This window comes from Cervus elaphus, chromosome 10 (assembly GCF_910594005.1).
Source record: "Cervus elaphus chromosome 10, mCerEla1.1, whole genome shotgun sequence".
Taxonomy (NCBI): domain Eukaryota; kingdom Metazoa; phylum Chordata; class Mammalia; order Artiodactyla; family Cervidae; genus Cervus; species Cervus elaphus.
Window position 1 is genome coordinate 25,104,320 of NC_057824.1, and position 25,816 is coordinate 25,130,135.

Consider the following 25,816-nt stretch of genomic DNA (forward strand, 5'->3'; position numbering starts at 1 on the left):
CTGATTTCTGTTACTAAAGATTATTTTGCACTTTATGTAAATAGTATCAAGTATGTATTCTTTTCTCTTTTGCGTCTTTCACTTAGGATAATTATGTTGAGACTCATTCCTATTGCTTTGAGTATCTATAGTTGTTCCTCTTTATTTTGAGTAATATTGCACTGTATGGATATGTCACTGTTGGTTTAATCCATTCTCTTGTTTATGAACATTAGGTTGTTTCCAGTTTGGAGCCATTACAAACAACTTAGGACATTAAAGAGTATAAATGCCTGTTTACTGTTTCTTTATTGAAAAGGAAATTTGTTTTGATAAACGCTTGAAAATACATAGACTGGGAATATAGATGAAAAATTAAAAGCCTTATATATTTTGGGAAAAGAAGATCAGAAAACCAATCATCCTTATGCTTGGAAGTTGTTGGATTTGAATATCTTTTCTTACAGAACTTTTCAGAAGCGCAAGATATTTCCAAAGTATCATGGGGATGTTTCCCCATTCCAGCGGTGGAAAAGCCAACACAAAAAGTTGATGATTATGTTTAAGACAATACCAAGAAATGGCCTGTATGCGATGTCAGCAGACAAGCTAAGTATTGTCTTTCAGCTCCTTGCCAGTTTTGGGAGGAATATATTTTCATTTCCTGTAATATTTCACTGAGCCACTGAGATAGATAGAGACATCCATCCATACATATCGATACATATATACACAGATAGATGGATAGATCTATCTATAAATGAATACGTGTGCATGCATATATATACATATATATGCAATTTTGTTTTTTAAACTATTTAGTATTTTTTATTGCTGTTTTTGTTCCGTCGCTCAGTCGTGTCCGACTCTTTGCAACACCATGGACAGCAGCGCATGAGGCTTCCCTGTCCATTTTATTGCCACGTAATAAAAAAGAGCCTTAGCGAAACATTGGGAAAATCCAAAGAAATCCAACTAGAAACAAAGTTCATTATTTACCTCACTGAGAAACAATCACCTAAATGGTGATTTCCTATTACATTTACTTCCTTCTGACATCAGTTCAGGGATGGTAAATGTTTCTTTGTCTTATTCTATCGTGTCTTTCACAAAGTATTAAACATTGTTTTCAGTATTTTCCACTGGAAGTGATTTGTCTTGAATTTATCCCCTCACTTGTATGACACAACAGTTTTAGATTTTGTATTTTTGCCCTCATTTTTTATTTTCAAGAGTCCTTGCATTTTTTTTCTGGATCCTTTATGACACTCTATACTTACTTCATTTATATGCTGCTTTCTACGTGTCTGAAATGTTAAAGATACAGGTTGAAAGATGTTTTTTCTGTGTGCTGCTCTCTGGACTGTTTGAGCATCCTCTAAAGACCTTTGAGTTTACCAACCATGACAGAAAGAAAAGTGAAAGTGTTAGTCACTCAGTTGTTTCTGACCCTTTGCGACCTCATGGACTGTAGCCCACCAGGCTCCTCTGTCCATGGAATTCTCCAGGCAAGAATACTGGAGTGGGTAGCCATTCCTTTCTCCAGGGAATCTTCCTGACCCAGATATCAGACTAGGGTCTCCTGCACTGCAGGCAGATTCTTTACCTTCTGATCCACCAACCATAACAGAAACCTTCCCCAAAGGTCTTAGTTTCTGGACTCTCCCTTCATATTCAGTGAGGTACGCAGAGCTGTTGGGTAGGGTTGGTACACTGCTGGGATCTGTAGGGTGATTAGGTGAGTTGATGGCATAAGAAGTCATCATTTCATTGTGGAACCCCCCACACACATATTGAGGGAGCAAAGACGTTTGGTCAATTATATTAAAAGACAAGATTTCACTCTTGGGAATTCCTTGACCATCCATCCAGTGGTTAGGACTCCATGCTTCCATTGCCCAGACCTGGGGTTGATCCCTGGTTGGGGAACTAAGATCCCAAAATCTGCATGGTGTGGCAAAAAAAAAAAAGATTCCATTGACCATTAGGACTGAAGGAGTGGGGAACAATCTCAAAAGGTGGAATAGACGTAGGGAGTCTCCTCTGAGTCAATAATCATGATTTTCAAAGAAGTCACTCAGCCTTGTAGCATGACTTGCTCTAAGATGTTTGGGTCTATAGATTCATGTCCACAGTGGAAAACTTCAGTGGGTTTCCTAGGTGCCCAGGCCTGGAGAGTTATAAAGGGTAGAAAATTGGGGGGTACTTTCAATGACAAAGTGTCTCTTCTTGACTCAGATTTAGTCCGGCTCCTCTGAGTCCTCATCCCAATTAGGACTCAACTTCTGCACTTCTGTGCTGGTCTTTGCATCTTCCAATCTGAGCTGGAAACTTGCTAAGTTGGTTTAGTGAGAAACCCCCACCCCTGATGGCTGGTCAGATTCCTGTTTCTCCCCACCCCAGCTCTCAGGTGATGTCACCTTGACCTGCCTTCTGCAAAAATCCTGTTAGGCTGATTTAGCCAGATTCACTATGTCCCCCTCCACACACCCCTAATGTTTCCTCAGTAATTTTCTACCCAGTGACTGATCCCCAAACTTCACCTGAGCCATAAATTCCCACTTGAACATGTTGTAGGCAGAACTCAGCCCAGGGGGCTTCCCTGGTGGTTCAGTGGCAAACATTCTGCACTCCCAATACCGGGGGCACGGGTTAGATCCCTGGTCAGGGAACTAGATTCAGCATGCCGCAACTAGGACTGGGTGCAGTTAAATAAATAAATATTAAAAAAACGAAGAAGAAGAATTGAGCCCAGTTCTATGCTGAAGTCTCTCTTCCCATTGCAATATTTCCTGAGTAAAATCTAATTTTATTATTTTAACTACTGGCTGGCTCTAGTTTTCTTAGATATCAAGAAGCAGCTCAGAACTTCCCTGAGGGAAGTGTGGTGAGCCAGTGAGGTGTCTGCAATGATGTTCTAGGGGTCTCACAGGTAGCGTTTATGATAAGGTAGAAAACATGACCATGGATGGTGAGAAAAGAACAGGCCATCGCAGGTCATAAGGGCCGTGAGCTTAGCCCCTGTGGTCTTGAAGGGGTCACCTCTGTGCTTGTTAAAATATGCAGGAGTTGACAGTGAAGACCCAGATGAGCAGCACCAGTGATGGTAGGAAGAGAATAAGAAGGTTGGGAGCTGCAGAAACAAGCAGGACAAAACTAGTTTCGAGATGAATTTGAGAGAGAGAGGACTTCTGAAGAAGAACGATTTCCTACAGGCAAGAGAGAAAAAACACATTCCAAACTCAGAAAACAAAACTTTTTAGAGGTCAGAGTTTATTTCTACTTTAATTATACTCAAGGAACTTTCAGAAGGTTAAAAGACCCAGTGATATCTGGGTTTAATATATATCATATCGAGGTACTGATAATTGCTGCCTCTGTTTCAAAACCTTCAGGATGACCATGGGCAGTTCGATGCCTCACTAATTCTTCTGGTCCAAGAGAGGTGTAGTCTGAGTTTTGGCATAATCCATACAAGAGGATCCCTCCAGAAATGAGGGTTAAAATGATGCCAGAAGCAATTATTGTCACTGAGAGGGAGAAAGGTAAATGATTACCGAAGAAGGCTACCACAGCAATTTTGAGGAGCATAATTATTAATCCGATACGGAACCAACAGATAGGCTTGCAGAATTCTTGCTTTAGTCTTTGAAACCAGGTCCACTGACCCTGAGCTTGAGTAGCTGGCATCATGACGAGTCTTATCTGTAGGAAGAGAGGTGGGAAAAATTGTTGTTTGTTGTTTAGTCATGAAGTCATGTCCGACTCTTTTGCAACCCCATGGATGATAGCCTGTCAGTCTCCTCTGTCCATGGGATTTTTCAGGCAAGAATGTTGGAGTGGGTTGCCATTTCCTTCTCCAGGGGATCTTCCTGACCCAGGAATTGAACCTGTGCCTCCTGCATTGGCAGGCGGATTCTTTACCACTGAGCCACATAGGAAGCCCAAGTTAAAAATTAAGATTAAAAAAATCAAAAGGTTGATCAGGAACCTATCTCCCCAGTTGGCAGGACAGTACTTTTGGATCAAATTTTTAATTATATTCACTGAGTTACTAAGTGTCCTGATGATATAAAACAAAGGACTTCTTTCTGGATGACCTGGGAATTGACTTCCAAAGAAGATTGACAGAAAATCCAGGAGAATGAGTACATATTCTTAACTTCCTTTCACTATTTCTTTCAGTAACCTCCACGAAATCATCTGTCACAAACTTCTAGATTATATCCAGAGAACACTACAGAACCGGGGAACACCATAGACCTGAGGTTTGCTAGAGGACATGGTTGTGTCTTATTAAACTATCAGCCAGTTCTCAAATGATTCAGCAAATAATTATATACCTATGTACCACATAAAAACATTAACAAGCTTTTGCACCACAGTGGAGAGTAGGGACTGTGTATTGTGCCTTTCTAAAACTTGTCTAAGTGTTTGTAAATTATGATTAAAAGTTTTTAAAAGACACGATTGCTCACATTGTTAAGAATTTTTCCATTATATTTTTAGTTTTGTCAAGAGGATTTTTCTGGGTGCTGAGGTTAGGGTAACACTGCTTTTGTAAGATGACTACAAAGCTGTTAGAATTGTCTTTTCAGGCCAGCATAGGTAGACAGGTGACCTCCTTTTTCATTTCTTCTAAAAAGGTTGGTTTATTCTGATGTTTCTGCTCTCCTTGATTCAATTTTGGTAACATGTGGTAACACTCTTTGGTGGCTTATTTAAGAAAACCTTACGTTTTAGGGTATTATGTCAAGTGAAATAAGGCAGACAAAGACAAATACTGCATGACCTTACTTATATGTGGAGTCTGAAAAAATAAAACAACAAACAAAATGAAAATACACTCGTGGATGCAGAGAATACATGGGTCGTTGCCAGAAGGGCGGGGGCTGAGATGTGAGTGGGTGAAACAGGTGACAGGGATTAAAGGTACAAACATCCACTTATAAGTCACAGGGATGAAATATACAGTAAAAGAAATATGGTCAATAACATTTTAACTTTGTATTGGGACAGATGGTTACTAGACTTGCTGTGCTGATCATTTCATAATATAAATGCAAATATCAACAGTACACCTGAAACTAACATAGTATTGTACATCAATTATATTTCAATTATAAAAACTCTCTAAATAAGGCCAGACACAGAATTAATGTATTAGCATTCATTTAAATAAATGGTGAGAAAGAAAAAGAAAACCATATTTTTTTTTTTGCCTAAAATGCCAAGTATATTGCCGTGAAGTTTTACATGAACTTTTTTATAACCTCTTTTATCTGATTATATTTCTTGCCTCATTCATACAATTTTCACTTTTTTTTTTTTTTGGCTTGCCACATTTAGCTACTTGTCACCTTCTTCAGCAACTAACTTTGAGTGTTACCAGGCATGGCTTCAGTTTTCCAATTTATTTTGTTCCCTTATTAAACTACTCCTCCTTCATTTCTATTGGTTTTATTACTGTTTCTTCCAGAACCTTACGTTGAAGGCATGTTTTAGTTTTTCTGGCTAAATAAATAAATGCTTTCAAGTTTTTCTTGGAAAAAGTGAAACAGGTGCTTCAAAGGGGGGAAAAAAAATTTCCTTGACTGTCAAGAGGCATTACAGACAAGTTGTAAATGATTAGTTGGGAGAAATAAACTTTATATGCATAGATAATAAAGACATGCAGAGGGCTTCGCAGATGACACAGTGGTAAAGAACCCACCTGCAAATGAAGGAGATACAAGAGACTCAGGTTTGATCCCTGGGTGAGGAAGATCTCCTGGAATGGGAAATGGCAAACCAGAATACTGGCTACTCCAGTATTCTTACCTGGAAAATTCCATGGATGGAGGAGCCTGGCAGGCTACAGTCCATGGGGTCTCAAAGAGTCAGAAACTACTGACACATATACACAGAATATCGACAAGTAAGGGAAAACAGACAAAAAGCAAAACAAGAAACACATCTGGGGAACTGCAATGATCAGTGAATCTTTTTTAGACATACCTGAGTTCACCTAGTAACAAGAGAAAAAAATCTTAGATGACTTTCAAACACACCACAACATATATTTTTTAAAAATAGAGTTCCCTTTACCTGATTAAATGAATCTCCTTAATAACAAACAGGCAAACACATTTCAAGATGAAACCTTGAACACAGCTACCTCACTGCGTTTCTTTTATAGGAGACAGGATCTTGATTGGATAATTGCAATAACGTGGATTCTATGGAGAGCCTTTATCACCTGTCAGCTTTCATCCCAATTAATCCAGCGATAGAAAATGGTGAGAGGCTGAGAAGCTTGTGGGACACTCACGTATCATATACTGATTAAGGATCGTGCATTTATGTAAAACACTAGGAAATCATAGGTTTGTTTATCTGTGGGATGTTGATAGTCATGGTTTCATTTGGCTTCACTTGATGATTTGGTCAAGATGAGGGAAGTCTCTCTCCTTAGCTAGTTGGTACCAGTGGTTTCCAACTGCCGTGAGTTTAAGAAGCCTGGGACCCTTGTTTTTAAAGATTTTTTTCATGTGGACTGTTTTTAAAGTCTTTACTGAATTTGTTACAATATTGCTTCTATTATGTTTTGGATTTTTTGGCCATGGTGGATGTAGGATCTCAGCTTCCTGACCAGAATTGAACCTGCACCAATTCATGAGTTTTTGAAGTGCAGTTCAATGAGTTTTGACATATGTATATATATCTCGAGGAAAGCATCAGCACAAATAAGGTCATAAACACATCCATTGCCTCCCAAAGTTTCTTTGTATCTCTTGGTAATCCACATCTCCCCTCCCATCCCCAGGCAGCAACCTGAAGTATAATTAAGAAAAGAGAACTTTTCTTTTTTCATTAGAATAGAAATTTTATGAGTGAAACTTGAAAAACATAAATGGTTAAAAAAAAAAAGAGGGAAATGAAGAATTCTATTTGTGTAAAACAACAATAGAAAATACACTATTCTCATGTGTTTGAGATGTGGGGTTTGGGATATTATTTTCTTGCAATGTTTAGTCTTTTTTTATTTTTTTTTGACCACAGGGCTCAACGTATGTGGATCTTAGCTCCCTGACCAGGGATCAAACTGGTGCGCCCTGCAGTGGAAGCTCAGAGTGCTAAACACTGAACCACCAGAGAAGTCTCTAGAACATGTCAGTATCTGGTGGTACTCAGGGAGAAATTGGAAGTGATTTAGAGGCATCTATATGAAGTTTGTGAGCTTCCCTGGTGGCTTAGACGGTAAAGCATCTGCCTGCCATGTGGGAGACAAGGGTTCAATTCCTGGGTTGGGAAGATCTCCTGGAGAAGGAAATGGCAACCCACTCCAGTATTCTTGCCTGGAAAATCCCATGGATGGAGCAGCCTGGTAGGCTACAGTCCATGGGGTCGTAAAGAGTCGGACATGACTGAGCGTCTTTACTTTCTTTCACTTTCTGTTTGAAGTTTGTGGGGAAAATGCAAAACATTTTCTGTAATCTGGAATTATATTAAAGTACACCCTATTAGGAAAAACTAAAGATTGAATTTTTATAAAACTCCTCAATAGTAGGTTTTTATATTTGTAAATGAGAAGTTTGAACTTGCTTCTGTGAACATTAGTTCTTCTTATCAAAGCTGTTCGAGATATAATTCATGTAACATACAATTTACCCTTTGCAAGTGTACAGTTCAGAAGATTTTAGTATTTTTTTCACAAGACTACAACCATCACCATGAATTCCAGGACATTTTCATCACCCCCAAAGAAACCTTGTACCCATTAGTGGTTACTTCCCATACCCTCCTTCCCTCTGAACCTGGCAGCCACTAATCTACTTTTTGTCTCTATGGCTTTACCTATTCTGGACGTTTTATATAAATGAAATCTTACAATAGGTGGTCATTGTGTCTGGCTCCTTTTACTTAATACAGTTAAGTCCCCTACATACAAATTCCATTTCAAGAGCAATTTCGTTAAGTCCAATGAAGTTAGTTAGGTACCCAACTAATGTAATCAGCTATATAGTACTGTTTGACCATTTCCAATTTACCTTGATTCATGGATCTCACATTCCAGATTCTTATGCAAGATTGTTCCTTACAACATCAGACTTTACTTCCATCACCAGTCACATCCACAACTGGGTATTGTTTTCGCTTTGGCTCCATCTCTTCATTCTCTCTGAAGTTACCTTTCCATTCTTCTCCAGTGGCATATTGGGCACCTACCAACCTAGGGAGTTCACCTTTCAGTGTCCTATCTTATTGCCTTTTCATACTGTTAATGGGGTTCCCAAAGCAAGAATATTGGTTTGCCATGCCCTTCTCCAGTGGACCACGTTTTGTCAAAACTCTCCACCATGACCCTTCCTTCTTGGGTGGCCCTACATGGCATGGCTCATAGTTTCATTGAGTTAGATAAGGCTGTGGTCCATGTGATCAGTTTGGTTAGTTTTCTGAGATTGTGGTTTTCATGCCTGCCCTCTGATAGATAAGGGGCTTATGGAAGCTTCCTGATAGGAGAGACTGACTGTTGGGGAAACTGGGTCTTATTCCGATGGGTGGGGCTGTGTTACCTCCCTGTTGTTTGACCTGAGGCCAAACTATGTTACGGTAATGACTATAATGGCTATCTCCTTCAAAAGGACTTGTCCACGCACAGCATTACTTTGCTGACAAAGGTCTATTAGTCAAAGCTATGGTTTTTCCAGTGGTCACGCATGGATGTGAGAGCTGGACCATGAAGAAAGTTGAGCACCGAAGAACTGATGCTTTTGAACTATGGTGTCGGAGAAGACTCTTGAGAGTCTCCTTGGACTGCAAGGAGATCCAACCAGTCCATCCTAAAGGAGATCAGTCCTGGGTGTTCATTGGAAGGACTGACGCTGTAGCTGGAGCTCTGATACTTTGGCCACCTGGTGCGAAGACCTGACTTGTTGGAAAAGACCCTGATGCTGGGAAAGATTGAAGGCAGAAGGGGACGACAGAATGTTAAGATGGTTGGATGGCATCACTGACTTGATGGACATGATGGACTTGATGGACTCCTGAGCAAGCTCCAGGAGTTGGTGATGGACAGGGAACCCTGGCGTGCTGCAGTCCATGGGGTTGCAGAGAGTCAGACACAACTGAGCAACTGGCCTCAACTGATATAGTGCTGTACTGTAATAGGTCTATAAAACTTTTCACACAAATAGTGCATTGAACACAAACACAAAAATCAAGGAAAATATTTTTAATCTTATGGTACAGGACCTAGGACAGTGCAACAGCTGGCATTAAGGGGCTGGCATCGAGTGAACAGGCAAGAAGAGTGACTGATGGAGGAGGGAGAAGACAGTAACATTGAAGGATCACCAGCAATAGGAGGTGGAGGGCGAGCTGCAATTTGACTCACCCCTGATGTTGTTGGCACAGGTTCTGGTTCCTTGCTAGATTCAATTCTATCCACCCTCTTGCTTCCAGACACCCGGGGCTTGAAATAAAGATACCATACTACTGTACTCTATACAGTACTATACAGTCCATAAAAGCACTACTTACAGAAGATGCACACGTTGACAATATATGCCAGACACGTGAGCCACCTTACGTGACTGCACATGCAAACACACATTCCCACCTTGAAAGTTCGGACTTGGAGGTTAACAGGTCATAGTATTTTCAGGGTGCGTCCATGTTGTGGAATGTATCAGTAAGTCATTCCTTTTTTGTGGTTTAATAATATTCCATTGAATGGATAGACTACATTTTGTTTATCCATTCATCAGCTGATGGACATTGGGTTGCTTTACTTCTCTATTATGAATAATGCTGCTATAAACATTCAAGGACAAATCTTTCTGTGGACCTATGTTCCTAATGTCCTTGGGTGTATACAAAGGAATGGATGTGGGTAACTCTGTGTTTTAAGCTATTTGAAGAAATGGCCAGACTGTTTTCCAAAGCAGCTGCACCATTTCATATTCCCATTTGCAATGCATTCCAATTTCTTCACATTCTTCTTGTCCTTTAGGGTCAAGTGGTATATCTCATTGTGGTTTTGATTAGCATTTTCCTGATGACTAATGATCATCTTTTCAAGTGCTTGTTGGTCATATGTGTATCTTTTGGGCAAATGTCCATTCTGACCCTTTGCTCATTTTAAAAATTGGATTGTCTTTATTTTTGAATTATAGGTTTATAGTCTTAAATACACCTTCCCATGGAATCTACTTTCTATGGTAAACAAATCAATTATGCTAAACCCCTACATTAAACGTAGTGTACTCACTTTAAACAGTCTAAAATGACAGTGGAGTGAAAAACTTTGTTTCAAAAGCTTTCATGATTTAAAAACCTGGAGAACCACCTAAAGCTCTTATTCCTTTAGTCGTTCTATTCATCAATGACATGATCTTTGAAAGCATGCCTCACTTTGTCTTTTCTGTACTAGTAACTACATCACTTATTACTAGAGACGTATACTCCAGTTCAAATCCAGCGGAAGTACCTGCAAAGTCAATTTACTGCCTCGGGTATGTTTGACAATGACCTGAAGTTTTATAGTCTTTTCTCCTGAGCTTCCTCCCCTAGGTAAGTAAATCTATGTAGGGTGAGGAGTAATCTGGAGGAATAAGGAAAGGCTATGGGAAATAAGTATTTTCTTGCCTCCAGCGTGCAGGATTGGATCCAGGTCTTCTCTAAATGATGATGGTTAATTTCCCTCAACAAATGTATGCTAATTCAGTGATCTGGAACCCTGGGCCATGGAATCAGTTATTTTATTTCTGATTCAAGGGTCTTTTCCAAGACCCAACTCAGCATGGGGGCCATGAAACTGGAGTTGGTCACCAGTTCCATGGCTGATTCACATGCAAGTCCACCAGTGGCCTGCAGACAAGCTCTGGATATGTCTGCACAAATTACTGTAATGGAGCTGTCAAGTGAACAAATGATTGAAAGCAGATGAAGAAAAGAATTATCTCACAGGCATTCAAATAAAACACCAACAAGATATGCAATGCCAACAGTGTATCGTGAAACAAATGTTGACACTTTAATAATAAAAAACACAACCACGAAGAAGCACTGTATTTTCCCTCTATTATATTAGTAAATACACAGAACAACAACAAAATAAATGGACTTACTTTCAACTACTGGTTCTTATACACCCACGAATATGGATCAGAATTACTGCGGATGTATTAAAAAATATATTGAAGTCTAGGTAGGCCTCACTCTGAGGTTACAGCAGGGGTCAGAGTCAGAACCCAGGTATTTTTTTTACAAGCTCTTCGGATAGCTGAATTTCCTGCTGGTTAAGTCTCTGATTTTAGGTTGACTGGCGTACTTTGGGTTTTTTGGGTCGCTGTGTCAGGGTACGGGGGGCTTTTTTCGCAGATTTACTAGCAGTAGTGAAGAACTTGGCCTCTGGCTTTTTGGGAGTCTGTCTTGGGTCTTTTTTCCCCAGTGAAGAGTTTCTTTCTTTCTCTACCTCTTCTTTGACTCTGGCCTTCTTCCCTGGGCCTTTCCCTGGGGTCTTGGCCTCTGCAGCTACTGGGGTCTCCAGGGCTGGGGAGGCCTTTCTCTTCTTCCCACGAGCTGTGCTGGGACCAGGACTCTTTTTCAGAGACTTCTTTCCTGCGGCAGCTTTTTGTATCTAAGAAAAAGAAACAGGTGGTGAATGTGGGCCAGACCACTGACAACATAACCCGAAGAGTTTCTGTTCTTAAAATTTAGAGAGCCCCTAAAAGGCACACTGCAGCGCAGAGAGTAAGGAATGGCCTTTTCCTTGTGACTTGCAAACATTTTGAAAGGCAGCTGCATTTCATTATTATTAACTGTAGAAAGGACCCTGGCATCTTCTTGGTCCAATCAGAGGAAAAACATCTTCTCCTATGGCTGGGGCTAAGCGTCCGGGAAGCACGTGCTGGGAGCATGGCAGGGAGACCTGTGACCTCATCCTGACTCTTCTTCACCCCCAGGAGTAAATTCCCTATATGTGGGTTAGGGCCGTGGGTTACCCTGCTGAAAACCAGGTTGGTTGGCTGGTTACCCAGTGAAAATCAACTGTGGGGCATGTTAGAAAAAAGCAGGGACTGTACTCCAGGCTGGGACTCCTGGATTTTCCAAGCACCCTAGATGATCCAAGGATAACATTCCAGCAATGGATTGTGTCCCACAGAGAGACAATATAGACAAAACCATCAACAGGACTTTGTTTCTGACAATATAAAACAATAGATGGAAATTCTGAAAAACATTAAAAATATGGTGAAACTTTTCTATCTTTCTCCAAATTTCCTAGGTGGTTCAAAAGGCACACACACTTCAACACTCTTTTCCAACCATGCCACACAGTTTGTGGGATCTTAGTTCCCCAACCAGGGATCGAACTCAGGACCACGGCAGTCAAAGTGCCGAGTCCAACCACTGGACCTCCAGGGAACAGCCGACACCTGAATACTCTTGAATCGTTATCACCCCAGCAGCGATGCTTTCCCCTCTTTAATCTCCAGCATACCACTTTCCAGTCACATTAAAACAAATACAGCTTACTTCTTCTAGAAACAATTACACTGCTTACAGTAAACATACTGATCACGAACATTAATTTCAAGTATATTAAAAAAATCTCAATAGCACTTTGGGGATACTTTAAAAAGGAATATTTTCACTAACAGGAAAATTATAATTTTGTTGAAGATTTTAAGGATTACTGTTATAAAAATACACAGAACATGTAAAGTGTAGTGATAGCCGTGGGACGACCCTGATGGGCTGTGCCCAGAGACACTGTAAGTCTCCCAGACACATCACGAAAGCTACCCTCCAATCTCTTAAAAAGGACCCACTGCTCCCCTCTGAGTCTCTCCCCAGTAGCTGGATGGATACTCTGAGTGAAAACATTAACAAAGCACCCCAAAATAAAAAACTTCAGTTCCTTATAACCACCTCCTCTGAAACCCATGAAGTCAGACTTCTGTTAAGAGCCACGCAGGACCGAGTGTTTGAAAAGGTGTCAGAGGCGGGACCCAGCACCCAGGTTTCCTCTCAGGTAAGTTTTCTGAGATGAATGATGTGGTGACTGAGGACTCACCTTCGGAAACTGAATCTGCTCTTCAAAACCACAGGCAACATGGTGGAATTATTAGCATTATTAATATGGCTGAGTCTCCCTTGATTCCAAGGTACATGAAGAAAGCCTTGGCTGACTACACGTCACTCCAATATTTAAGGAGGGAGGCAGAGTCAGTCAAAGGTTCTTGGGGCTCACCCTGGTATTTTTCATCCCTTAGTTCACAAATTTTTACAAGAGCTGCCTCCCAGGTGTAGCACTTCCTGTCCCTCAGCAGTGCCTGCTGGCACACGTGGGCCCCAGAACCATCCACAATGGGCACCAATATGAATGAAAATACCTTGGTGCTTCCCGCAGCTGGAGTTTTCTTCAATGGCACCAGCAATGGGATTTCATCTTCAGAATCGTCCTGTGCTTTAGGCAGGGCGCTCACCCCACCGGTCTCCTTCTGGGGTGCAGGGTCCTGGGCTGGAGCACCCCCAGTTTTGGGAGCCGCCGCGTCTGTCGTCGGGGCAGGTTTGGCCTTTCCAGCCTGCTTCAGAAGCTTCTTCTCTTTCTTCTCCTGCTGTCTTTTAAGAGCTCTTGACTTCTTCTTTCGGCTTTTCTTTGATACCTCCAAAAACAACCAAGCATAATTTTAAGGGCAGAATCTTCTTAGCACGTGCAGTCAGGTCTTTCATCAGCTCCAGAAAGGGCTGAGACCTGCACAAGATCCAAGCAAACCAGCCCCATTGCCACCACTTGAAACCCAATTTCACTTTGTCTCAAATCCACAGCCAAAGATGCATTTTATGTGGTAAATTCTATCCAGAATCTGAGTATGTGAAGCGTGTAGTCACCGGCTGTGTGGAAGTCAACTTAGTCTATAGGTTGAGTTACGAATAATCCAGAACTGTACAGTATGTGTTGTGAAACAGCTGGTCTTCCATACATGCAGGGTTCCATATCTACAGCTCAATCACATGTGAATCAAAAATGTTCTGGGGAGGGGATCCCCAAAGCTCCAAACAGCAAAACTTAAATTTGCTGCACTCTGGCAACTGCATTCAGTTCACACTGCATTTAGTATTATAACCTAAAGATGACTTAAAGTATATGGGAGGATGTGTGTAGTTTAACTTATATATGGGACATTGTTTTTCAGGCACAAAAACAAAACAAACAAACAAACAAAACAAAACAACACTCATTGGATACATGGATGAACATGGCTGGAGAAAGACTGAATCAACTAGGAGACTGGTCCAACCAATAACAAAAGGTTCCCTTTTCTCTCCTGCCACTTTTTACAGTGGTACCAGCAGTACTTAAAACCCACACACCAAAACCAAGAGGCATGTCAGCCTCAAGCAGTCTGACATTTTGCCCACGAATAACCAAGTACTCAACAGCCTAGATTTTGGGTTTCCTCTTCCTCTTAACCTCTCTTGCAGGCTCTTCTGAACCTCTGTTCTCTCTTCTTGAGCTGTGCTTACAGACGTGATGAAGCCTGTCCAGGATATGAGCTCCTACTAACCTTTTTCAACAGGTCTCGTGCGCGGAGTCCCTGGGCTTCGCCCTGGCAGCTGACGAAGGACGAGAAGACGGGCAGGGACACTGACCGCTCGGTCTTCATGAACAAGAGCTTCACGCTCTCCCACTTCTGAAACAGAGAAGAGCAACGTCACCCGCGCGGGTCTTGCTTCCTTGATATGAAGGACGGACTGCGAGACATCTGCGAGACCGTACCTCCGGCAGTTTCTGCGAGAGCCTTTCTGCAACGGCAACGACATTTTCAACGATGTGCTCAGTCGGCATCCCCGTGTGACCGATGCGGATAGTGCTGAAAAAGCATCCGACACAGAGATATGAAAACGTAACTTGTTTCTCAAAATAAAGCATAGGCTGGTAAATGAGAAACAGAAGTACACAACCCAAACATTTTTTTTAGGGTCGAAACATTAAGATCTTTAGGTCCTCCATTTATTTTAAGAGATGATCACCCTTCCTGCTCTAGAAGAAATACCCTCCTCCTGAAATATCCAGAGGTGATGAGCCACTGCTCTCTGGCGACCCAGATGGGGGAATGGGTATATGGGTGTATGGGTGCGGCTGAGTCACTTCACGGTACAGCAGAGACTACCGCAGCTTTGTGAGATCACCATACCCCCGCCAGCAAAGCAGGAAGTGAGCCAGAGGCTGGCAGGGCCAGTGGGGAGGGCCGCCGGGAATCCCACCTGCGTTCTGGAGAACATGGGTCCCCAGGCCAGCCCCTCAAGCTTTGAGGGTTATAACCCCCAAGAGTGGCTGTTCTGGAAAGGACCCACTCCCAGGAGGACCGCCTGCTATCTTTAGAGCCCCACTGCCCTGACGCAGCATCAGCTGCTCATGGAATAGCATCTTCTGGCTGAGAGCAAAACTATCTCCTCAGCTGAAGCAGAGGGCACCCAGGGGCCAGTGGAGAGCCCGGAAGTGCCCACAGCTCAGCCACCAGGTCCCCTGGTCCTGCCAGCTCCCACTCTCCCTACCAGGGGAGCTGACAGGCAGGCTGGCTGTTGGTGGGGTATCTGCAGAATGAGGGTGACATGGGCTGGTGATCCCACCTCTCTCAAACCAAAGAAGGGGTCGCCCATTCTGTGTCAGCCCACTGGCACCAACCTGAAGCACACCCTGAACCAGGCCTCTGACCCTCAAGCTAACTGCTTCCCATGAACCACTACTTTCAGGTCAGCCTATAATCTATAGAGTGGGGGGTCCAGGCCTGACCATCAACTCTACTGAGCTGCTTAACTCACCCAAGAAGGAGGGTTCCCACCTGCAGGCAGAAGATGACACCAGAGTCCACCAGTCTCCCCAGCCATGCCCTGCTCTAACTCGCCCGGAGACACTGCTGAGGGCTGGCCTCCCTGGTGAGCAGAGCCAAGACATCCTGTTTTGTTATGGATGTGACCACTGAGTCCACATGGGCTTCCGGGGAATCTCTGGGTGGAAAGGCTCTACAACCCTGCCCTACTGGCAGACGCCCAGCTCCACACCAGATGTCCCAGTCATCAGATTATATATTTTATGAAATGCTGTTGAATTACGTTCCTCCACACAACTCAAACATAACCCTCCCTTCAGGCAGTCAAACTCAACCTGCTTCTCAGTCTAATAAAAAAAAAAGCAAAAGGCTGAGCTGCTATCTGTCCACCTGAAGGCTGGGATGCAGTCACTGCCCTAAAAGGTCTTTGGTGGGTGAGGGGACCCCATCCAGCTCAGCATTCCAGGAAAGAGAAGCTCCATGAGACCATGCCGAGATATGACAGGCTGGTGAAACGGGGGGGATGAGGAACTCACTTCTCAAGAAGTTAAAGCAAGACTGAAGTGGGCCTGGACTTCAAAGGATAAATGATGTCAGTCAACACAGAAGCCCAGAACTACTAATGTTCCCTAAGCATTGGTCTTATTCTCCTGTTTTCCTGAACATCCGGAGGTGCCCTGTCCAATATGGTAAAAGTTAGCAGACATGCCTTTTAAAATTTAGCTAAAATCAAGAGTAGTTGGAAATTTGGTTCCTCAGCTGCAGCAGCCACATCACGAGCTCAGCAGCCACGTGTGGCTTGTTCTCCTATGAGACTGCACAGCCACAAACCATCTCCAGCACTATGGAAAGTTCTAGGGGGCAGCACCATTCCAGAGAACTGCATGCTTCTAAGGAATGAATTTTAGTTTTAGCTGAAGAATCTGATTTGATTCACACCATCTTATAAATGTTCATTCAGCCACCGCTGTTGTCGTTCAGTCACTGAGTCATGTTCGACTCTTTGCAACCACAATAAAACCATTTCTAAACATAAAATTAAACAGAGGCGCACCTTCATGCCTTTTACCTACCTGCAAGAGCCGCTCTTAGAGATGTTTAAGACCGTTCCCCCAATGCAGTCGTTGATCTCTCTAGATAAAGTCTTGGACTGAAGGTTTACAGATACTGGAACCCTAGAACAACACAATGGCTCTTTACCGCAGCACACACACAGCCGTGAACGTCACGTTACTCAAGTCCAGGCAAAGCTGAGAAACTTACTTCTTTCTGTTGTAGAAATGCCTCCCCAGATGTGAGGGCAAGAGCCGCCTGATTCTGGCATCTGTAATGAAGAAGTCAAAACTACCCAAGAGGCGGAGCTTGGCTTCATAGGCTTTATATTCCTTTTTTAAAGTTCGGAGGGGGATAATCTAGAAAATTTAAGAAAATGTAAAAACATGAATATACAAAATAGAAACAGACTCAGTGACAGAGCAAACAAACTTATGGTTACCAAGGGGTGGGGGGGAACAAATTAGGAGTTTGGGATCAACAGATACAAAACAATATTGTAAACCAGCTATACTCTGATTAAAAGAAGAAGAAATACAGCGACAATTTGTGTTTAGATTTTAAAATGCCCTGGAATCACAGCTGAGTGGACACGAATGTGCCTGAAACAGCACAGGCACTAGGATGAATGCTGGGGACACAGAGGAATGAGCGGGACCCTCAGCTAAAGACACTGCACCACCAACTACAGACAGGGCGGGAAGTGCCGAGCCAGAGGCAAACCCAGGACACCCCGAAGGAGAAAGGAGCAATTTAACAGAGCAACTTGTGTAAAATCTTCAAGAGAGAAACATCGCTGATGCACATGTAGAGCTCTTAGGCCAACAAACCTCAACAGCTCATTCGTTACAAGGCAGAGTGACTATGCCCTACCCAAAGCCAATGAGAGTTAAAAAGGGAAAATTAACTTAAAAATTAAATTCCCAAGAGAGGAACATGTACTAGGCAATGTATTATTTGTCTTTTTAACTGAAATCTTTTTTTGGGGGGTGCAGGCAGCAGGGAGAGCCAACAGGCATGAGGGATCTCAGTTCTCTGACCAGAGCTCGAACCCAGGCCCCCTGCAGTGGAAGCACAGGCTCTTAACCACGGGACCACCAGGGAAGACCCTCTTGTCACTTCAACTGAATCCACTCTTTAGTTGTCTTGAAATATTAACCTGCTCCCTACCTGAGAAATGGTTTTGATCCCATGCTTGTTTAGAAGCTTCTTATAAAAACGCTCCGTCTGTTCAGAGCTTAAATTGGGTTCATCTTTGGTAAATAAACAAACATCTGCTAAATCTGATCGAATACCATGAGGCAAAGACCTGCAAAATACATGAGACAGACCAAGGAATAAAGCATTATAACTGATCATATATATGTTTATATTCCACAGAATACACAATAAATCCAGTCATTTCAATGAACTTTATTCATGTTTTTTTAACAAATAAGCTACTGAGCACAGCACACACACACAGTTTTCAATGGTACAGAAAAGTTAAGATTCAAGTACTAAATCACCACAAATATCCACAGACTGAAATACCATTACCATTTGGGATACGATTAAGAGTTAAAATGATATCAAGGACACTCAAAATAGTACAAACGTAACTATTATTTGGCCACAACACACATGGCATTTTAGTTCCTTCCAGGATTCAAACCTGTGCTTCCTGCATTGGAAGGTGGAATCCTAACCACTGGCCCACTAGGGAAGTCTGATCATTATTTTATATGTTTGCTATATATACATATGTACTATGAAGTGCTAGAATAATCCAGTTTCATCATGGTAGTTCTGCTTCAGCATGCCACCTTGCAGAAACCTCTGGGCTCCATAATCATAACTCTTAAGAGCTAAAACAGAAAACACAGCAAACCTACAGGGACCAGCAAACATGCATTATGCTGAGTCTCAAAAAGGGAAAAAAACGCTTAGCTCGGGTGCTAGGTCTGTGTCCTGAGGAAACATTTCCTTAGTTTAAGAGGAAAGCAAGCCACAGCAGCAGGACTTGGACAATGAGATGGCAAGTGGCAGAAATCAACAAGAGGTGAGCAGTTGGGAAAGTAACCTAGAGAATGTGAGGGCAAAAGTGTGGAATAAGGAAAGACACAGCCGGATATGTAAAGCAGTAACTAAAACAACATGGCTAGCGCTGTTCACGGGGATGAGGGTTAAAAGGGTCTTCCCAATTTGTAAACATTCTTTAAAAAAAAAAAAAATTGTTTTTAGATGTCTTCATTGACTTTGTTACAGTGCTTCTGTTTTTTGTTTTTGGCCAAGAGGCATGGGGGATCCTAGCTCCCCAATCAGGGATCGAACTTGCACCCCCCTGCATTAGAAAGTGAAGCCCTAACCACTGGACATCTGGGGTGTCAGGGAATGAGGATTCCTACGTGCTGTCTCTCTTGAGTCCTCTGTCCCTCTTCAAGCGGAACAGCACGCTGCTCCCAGGGACTGAGGTCATTGTGTGAAGCAGGCTTGGGTCTCCTTTAGTAAACATTCTCTTTAGGACAAAACTGCTTAGTCTTGCTCCCCCTTCATGAGATATGGATTGTCTCCTGGCCTTGTGACTAAGATTACCCCTTGTTCCCTTGGTAACGGTTGCTGTATGTTTGGTTTTCTGATCCCTGTCTTTCCCGAAAGAAGTTTCTTGTACTGCAGCCTATATATACTCATAGAAAAATCATTAAAGCACCTTTGCTCCATCAGAGCTTAGGTCCCTGGGTCTTTCTCTCTCTCTTACTTCCTTATCGTCGACTCCGTACCACAAGGTTCCGGTCCATTAAAGGACCCCAACACTGGGGGTAACATCTCCAATTGCAGTTATTCATAACCCCTATCCTCCACCCTTATGGGGGAAAGAAAAGCTATCCCACACCCTGCTTTCTATAACAGAGTTAGCTTTGGAAATGAAGGATTTCACAGAGAGGCAGATTACCAGACAGAATATAGGACACCCAGTTAAACCTGAAACATTTTTTTAAGTATAATTATGTCCCCATGCTGCATGGGACCTACTTATACTAACAAAAAAAATTCTCCTGTATTTTTATTTGCTAAGTCTGGCATCTTTGACCTGAGAGTTCTAGCAATAAGAATGTGTAATCTTCATGGGTTTCTTTTCTGTAAGGAATTCACGGTCAAATTTTTAATAGTCTCTGTATACAGGAATGAGTTTAGGGCCTCAGTAATTTTAGCTTGGAACTAGTTTGACATGGAAAGATAAAAGATTCTATAAAACTACAAAAGCTGTTTCATTTATTCTAACCTTTGTCCTCTCAAAAACCAGGTTTTCAGATTCAACAGAACTGAGTTTGGCTTTGGTCAAACCATCCACCAACCATTCAGAAAACTGATGGAATTTTTAGAAAATTTAAGCATGTCTAAATACGATGGTTTTCAAACCAGGTATTGTGAGTTTGCAAAGTTTCCACCAAAAACTAAGTTGACAGTTGTTAAAGCTGCACAAAACAGCCAACCAGTTAAGACCAGCAAAAGTAGAAAACAAGAACTTACAATCTGACTCTCAGTTCTTTACTTGGAATTTTCCATAATACCACCATTAAAAAGAAATTTTCATTCTCATTCAGAAGTAATCCATTTGCGTTTTTCCTGGATCTGGAATGTGCCAACAGAGCCTCCACTGCTTTCTTAACCTGCAAAGTGGAGATACACAAGTCAAATTTCAATCGAATTTAGCAAAATTCAGAATCTAGCCCCTCCCCAGAATTTGCCCCTGCTTCAATTTCTATTTTCATAAGTAATCTCCACAACCATACTCATGAAGGATGTGCAATTTATAATCAGGGGAATGCAGTCACCTGAAGTCCAGCAGTCAAGATCTGAATTTCCACTGCAGGAGACACAGGTCCCCGCAAGGCCAAAACAAAACATCAAGCGGGAGCACGCTTCCCCTGCACTCAACCATGAAGGCAGCAAACCCCATAAAAGCGCAATACATCTGCATCTCATGTTTTCTGAGTGCTTATTACGCGCCAGGCCCCCCTGGCCCCCTTGCTTTGTTTGTATCACCTTCTCTGATCCTGGAGAGCGGAGCCCATTTTTAAATTCGAGGAAGTTACCGAGGACCAAGCGACTTGGCCAAACTGCAGGGATATGTGTACACGCACAACTTATTCACCTCGCTGTACAGCGGAAACTAATACAACGTTGTGAAGCAGCTAAACGGCAATAAAAATTAACAAAAAATTAAGCTTTCTAATTTGCAGCTTTATTTCTAACAAAGCCTAATTTTCAGAATGTTAAAGGGAAAACCAGTCCATCCTAAAGGAAATGAGTCCTGAATATTCATTGGAAGAACTGATGCTGAAGCTGAAACTCCAATACTTTGGCCACCTGATGGCAAGAAATGACTCAATGGAAAAGACCCCGATGCTGGAGAAGATTGAAGGCAGGAGAAGGGGACGACAGAGATAGCTGGAGGGCATCACTGACTCAATAGACGTAAGTTTGAGTAAACTCTGGGAGTTGGCAATGGACACGAAGGCCTAGTGTGCTGCGGTTCATGGGGTCGCAAAGAGTCGGACACAACTGAGCCACTGAACTGACTGAACTGAACTGAAAAGGAAAACTTGGTAGGACCTTAGAAAAGCATTCTTTTAGAATACCCAGAAGGAGTCAAATCAGTCGTGTGGTTTTCAAGGTATAATTTGGGCCTGTTTTAGAGACATTCCCTTTTCTCTTGCCCCACTGTATTGCTGTTATAAGGTGATTCCTTTTGTGTTCTGATACCTACTCATCTTGCGAAAAACTTAAAATATTTAAGCAATGTTAAACTCGGAGAAGGGGACAGCAGAGGATGAGATGGTTGGATAGCATCACTGACTCTATGAACATAAACTCCAGGAGACAGTGAAGGACAGGGGAGCCTCCATGCTCTGGCTGGACATGATTTAGCGATGGAGCAACAAAAACTCTGTAAGGCAGTTCAAAATGGAGTCACAGTGGCCAACATGAACTTCTGTATCAGTTATTTTAAAACATCTGCTACCAATTTCCCTGGTGGTCCAGTAGCTAAGACTCTGTGCTTCCAATGCAGGGGCCTGGGTTCCAACCCTGGTCGGGGAGCTAGATCCCACATGCAGCAACCAAGAGTTTCCACATGAGGCCACTGAGCCCCAGATCTGTCAAATAAATATTTTTTAAAAACCTGCTGTAAGACTGCAAGTGTCTCCGAGTGGTAAACTGAGAGTGTTACTTTAGATGAGAAATTCGATGGGCAACGTGTGTGGAACAGAAGGAGCAACTGATAGAGCCATGACCCACTCCCCTGTAATAACTGTGTGTGCCAAGTCTCCTCAGTGGTGTCTGACTCTCTGGAACCCCATGGACCCACCAGGCTCCTCTGTCCATGGGATTCTCCGGGAAAGAACACTGGAGTGGGTTGCGGTTTCCTTCTCCAGGGGATCTTCCCCACCCAGGGATCAAACTCTGCGTCTCTTATCTTCTGTCTCCTGCACTGGCAGGTGGGTTCTTTACCACCACTTCTCAAAAAGAGACCCCGGAGCCGAGAGAGGTGAAGTCTCCTCGCTGGAGGGCCCGTCTCCAAGCTGCTGAGAGCTGTTTCAGACGGATACTGCCGGAGGCCTTGTTTCAGCAGGAGCCTCCTTCCCTCTCGGGCTTGTTAAGAGACAAGCTGCCGGATGCTTCTCGTGCTGCGACGCCTCCTCCCAGGACTTCTCCTTGGAGGCTACTCTGTGTTCTGCGCTAATTATTTGCAATCAACTGAGAGGTTTATGAATTAGAAGAAACAAAAGCAAAAAAGGGCAAACGGCAGGGAAGCAGAGCCAGATGGGCCTCACCCCAGGGCCCCAAAGTATACCTGAAATCCAACCCAAGGTAAGGGACTCGCCTGGCGGTCCGGCGGTTAAGACTCTGAGCTCACACTGCAGATGGCACGGGTTTCATCCCTAGTCGGGGAATTAGAACCCCGAAAGCCGCGCGGAGCGGCCATTAAAAAAAAAAAAAATCAACTTAACAGAGCCAGGCCGCAGGGCTGGAGGAGGCGGGCGTCTAACCGGCTGTTTAAGGCAGCAGGAGAGCGGAGGACACAGCGACCCTAAGCCCAGGAGGCCTCCACACCCGCGCGGAGCCCGCCCTCGGAATCCGCGACTCACAAGGCCTCGGCTGCCCCGCTTCCAAACTCCCCGCCCAGGGGCCACTCACCTGCTCTTTGTCCAGCTGCTCCGGTCCGGCCGGGGTCTCTGGAGTCGAAGCTGAAGTCTCGGTTGAAGTTGACGGCGGGGTAGAAGCCGAAGCCTCCATGTCGCCCTCGCCGCGTGGAGACTCGCGTGCAGACCCGAGAGCTCGCTCTCTTTGCGCACGCGCGGATCCAAGCCCGTAGCCGGAAGCTGGGAGGCGGGAACCGGATGGTCGCGTCACTTCCAGGAGCGCGGGGTCGAGCGCTTCGGCGTCGGGGCGTTAAGGATTGGCGGGCTCTAGCAAACTGAGGTAGGTTCTCCGTCTGCGATCTGAGTCGCTAAGACGAGGGGCATGGATGCCTCTCAAGTTTCTTCAGCTCCCGGTGTCTGTGAGGAGTGGGGAGCGGCCTGGCAACGCCTGGCTCTCACTCTTCCCCGAAAGCGGGCGAGCGCCCTGAAGCGGAAAGGGAGGCCAGTCCGCCCACCCGGTGGGGCCCCCCGCTCTGGGTGGACCCCGACTTTGGAGCAGGAGGCGCGGGGCGTGGGGAATCTGGCCCCACAACCTACCTACCGGGTGGCCTGGGGCGAACCCCCGCCGCTGCCCAGCCACAGGCCTTTCCCCGCCGGCTGGTGAAGGTTCCGTGCACTGGAAACACCGGGCGAGTAGTTAAGCGGTGTGGGGCCCGAACGGTGAGCCGGGGCCTGTCTCCTGAGCGTCGAGTTTCACAGAGGCGGGAGGTAAGAGCGAGTGCAGGTAACCGTGCAGACTGGAGAACCGGAGAAGGCCCCTCTCCCTCCCCGCGGCCCCACAGGTGACCACTGGCTACCTGTTTCTCCTGGAGCTTTCCAGGGATGTTCTACCTATGTTTAGGAAATACTTATACTTTTTTCTCTTTATGGATGGTTGGGCTTCAGTTTAGTTTTTTTCTTTTTTAAGACAACTAGTAGGCTCTATACCCATCGTTCTGTACGTTGCCCGTTTCTCTTAAAGTATCTTAGAAGTTGTCCAAGTCAGTACTTAAGGCTTTGTCTCTGTCTTTTTTTTTTCACGGCCATATGGCCTTTCACTACGGAAGTAAACCGGAGTTTTTTTTAGGAGCTTTTTGATGGATATTCAGGATGGCTCGTTTTGCAAAGAGCTATAGATACATGTATATGTATGGCTGAGTCCATCTGCTGTCCACCTGAAACTGTCACAACATTGTTAATTGGCTATACTCCAATACAAAATAAAAAGTTTAATTAAAAAGGTTAAGTACAAACTACTGTACTTAAAATAGATAAGCAGCAAAGATTTACTGATAAATTAGCTGAATCGCTGTGTTGTACACTTGAAACTAACACTATATTGTAAATCAAATGTTTCTTAAAAAGCTATGAAAATTTTAATATGAAAGAATGGGAGTGGGATGCCTTCCATGTCGGTGGCTTTCAAGGAAATGCTCCTTCCCCATTGCCAAAGCTGAAAAAGGGGGAGTTCTGCTGTTCTCTAATACTGACTTTGTCTTTTTTTTAAAAAAAAATTGTTGAAATACAGTTAATTTACAGTATTATGTCTCGTTTTGTCTTTTTTTGTTTGTTTGTTTTGTCTTTAACCAAAAACTTGTAGGAAAAATGTTCTAAACCTTTGGCACCCATTCCCAGTTGCCTGTTTTAGAATCTGTTTAGAATTCCATTTAGAATTCCAGATTCACTTGCTAGCAGATTGGAATTCATTTTAACATGATCATGAGCTGTTACTTTAGGCTTCATGTAGTGTGTCTCCTCGGATTCTGAAAAGAGCATCGGGGCTGCCGCATGTTGTGTCACCTGAATTCAAGTCAAGAACCAGACTTCCAGGCCTAGGGAATAGCATGAATTCAGGTAAAAGAGGATGGTGGTGTTTGGAAGTCGTAAGTGGCTGGAGTGGGGTTGCACAGAGGGGAGAAAGAGTTGAGGAAGGTTAAGGAATTTATTATCAAGCTGAAGTTTTATATTTTGGAGAAACCATATGGATACAAGGTTTTTGAACTGGTGTCAGGGAAGAAGAGGAATTAGTGATGAGTTAGACTTTAGGAAAGTTGATTGTAGTGGTTAAAAGAGTCATATGCCCACAAATTCACTGAAGCTTTTAGTGATGGAGTTTCATTCCCCTATCCCTTGAGTAAGGGCTTGACTTAATGATTGGCTTTTAGTAAATAGAATAGAGCAGAACTGAGGGGATGGCACTTTGGAGATTAGGTTATAAAAAGACTATAGGTTCAACCTTAAGTGTTCTTTTCCCCTGCCTCTTTCTGTTATTCAAATTACTTGCTCTGGGTGAAGCTTTGAGAAGTCCTGAGACTACTTAGGCAACCAAGTGAGACTTTCCTGGTGGTCCCATGGTTAAGACTCCAAGCTTCCACTACAGAGAGAACTAAGATCCCATAGGCTGCACAGCAAGGCTGAAAAGAAAAAAGGAAACTGCAAATACATGAGATTGCCAAAGGAAGCAGCAGAGAGAATAGAGGTTTGGAGAAACCCTCAATTAGGAGACAGGAGGAAAAAGAGCCTATAAAATCAAGAAATAGTTTAGGATGTAAAAGAAAACCAAGAGAGTGCTTAGGAATGAAGAAGTGAGGATGTGTTAATACCATAAATACTGAAGAACTGAAAAGCCATTTGTTGGGCAGTTAAGTCATGGTGACCTTATAGAAAACAATTTCAGTGAAAGGATTATGAGAGATATGAGTAAGAGAGGAAAAAAATGGAACATTGGTATATTTTAAGTTTTTATATACCATTAAGGCAGATGAAAGTAAAAGTGAAAGTAAAGTCACTCAGATT

At 43.3% G+C, this 25,816-nt stretch overlaps 1 protein-coding gene across 1 annotated transcript; it reads right to left on the bottom strand.

Annotated features, from left to right (window-relative positions):
* Positions 1-10,974: 10,974 nt before the first annotated feature.
* Positions 10,975-23,226, bottom strand: RSL1D1 (ribosomal L1 domain containing 1). Its single transcript, XM_043914340.1, has 9 exons — positions 23,037-23,226; positions 20,367-20,506; positions 18,027-18,165; positions 17,067-17,215; positions 16,877-16,978; positions 14,750-14,843; positions 14,538-14,663; positions 13,362-13,634; positions 10,975-11,602 (listed from the first exon to the last, which is right to left on the bottom strand). Exons 1-9 carry the CDS (start codon positions 23,133-23,135, stop codon positions 11,276-11,278), a joined length of 1,449 nt encoding a protein of 482 aa, XP_043770275.1. The 5' UTR covers positions 23,136-23,226; the 3' UTR covers positions 10,975-11,275.
* Positions 23,227-25,816: the final 2,590 nt, after the last annotated feature.

Bases quoted from the DNA above. Each gene is read 5' to 3' on its own strand.
- RSL1D1 (XM_043914340.1), bottom strand. From the start codon at position 23,135: ATGGAGGCTTCGGCTTCTACCCCGCCGTCAACTTCAACCGAGACTTCA. The intron at 16,979-17,066 runs GTAAGTTTCTCA...GTGTTGTTCTAG, and splicing joins CATTTCTACAACAGAAAGAA to GGTTCCAGTATCTGTAAACC. The intron at 11,603-13,361 runs GTATTTTCATTC...TCTTTTTCTTAG, and splicing joins CAGCTGCGGGAAGCACCAAG to ATACAAAAAGCTGCCGCAGG.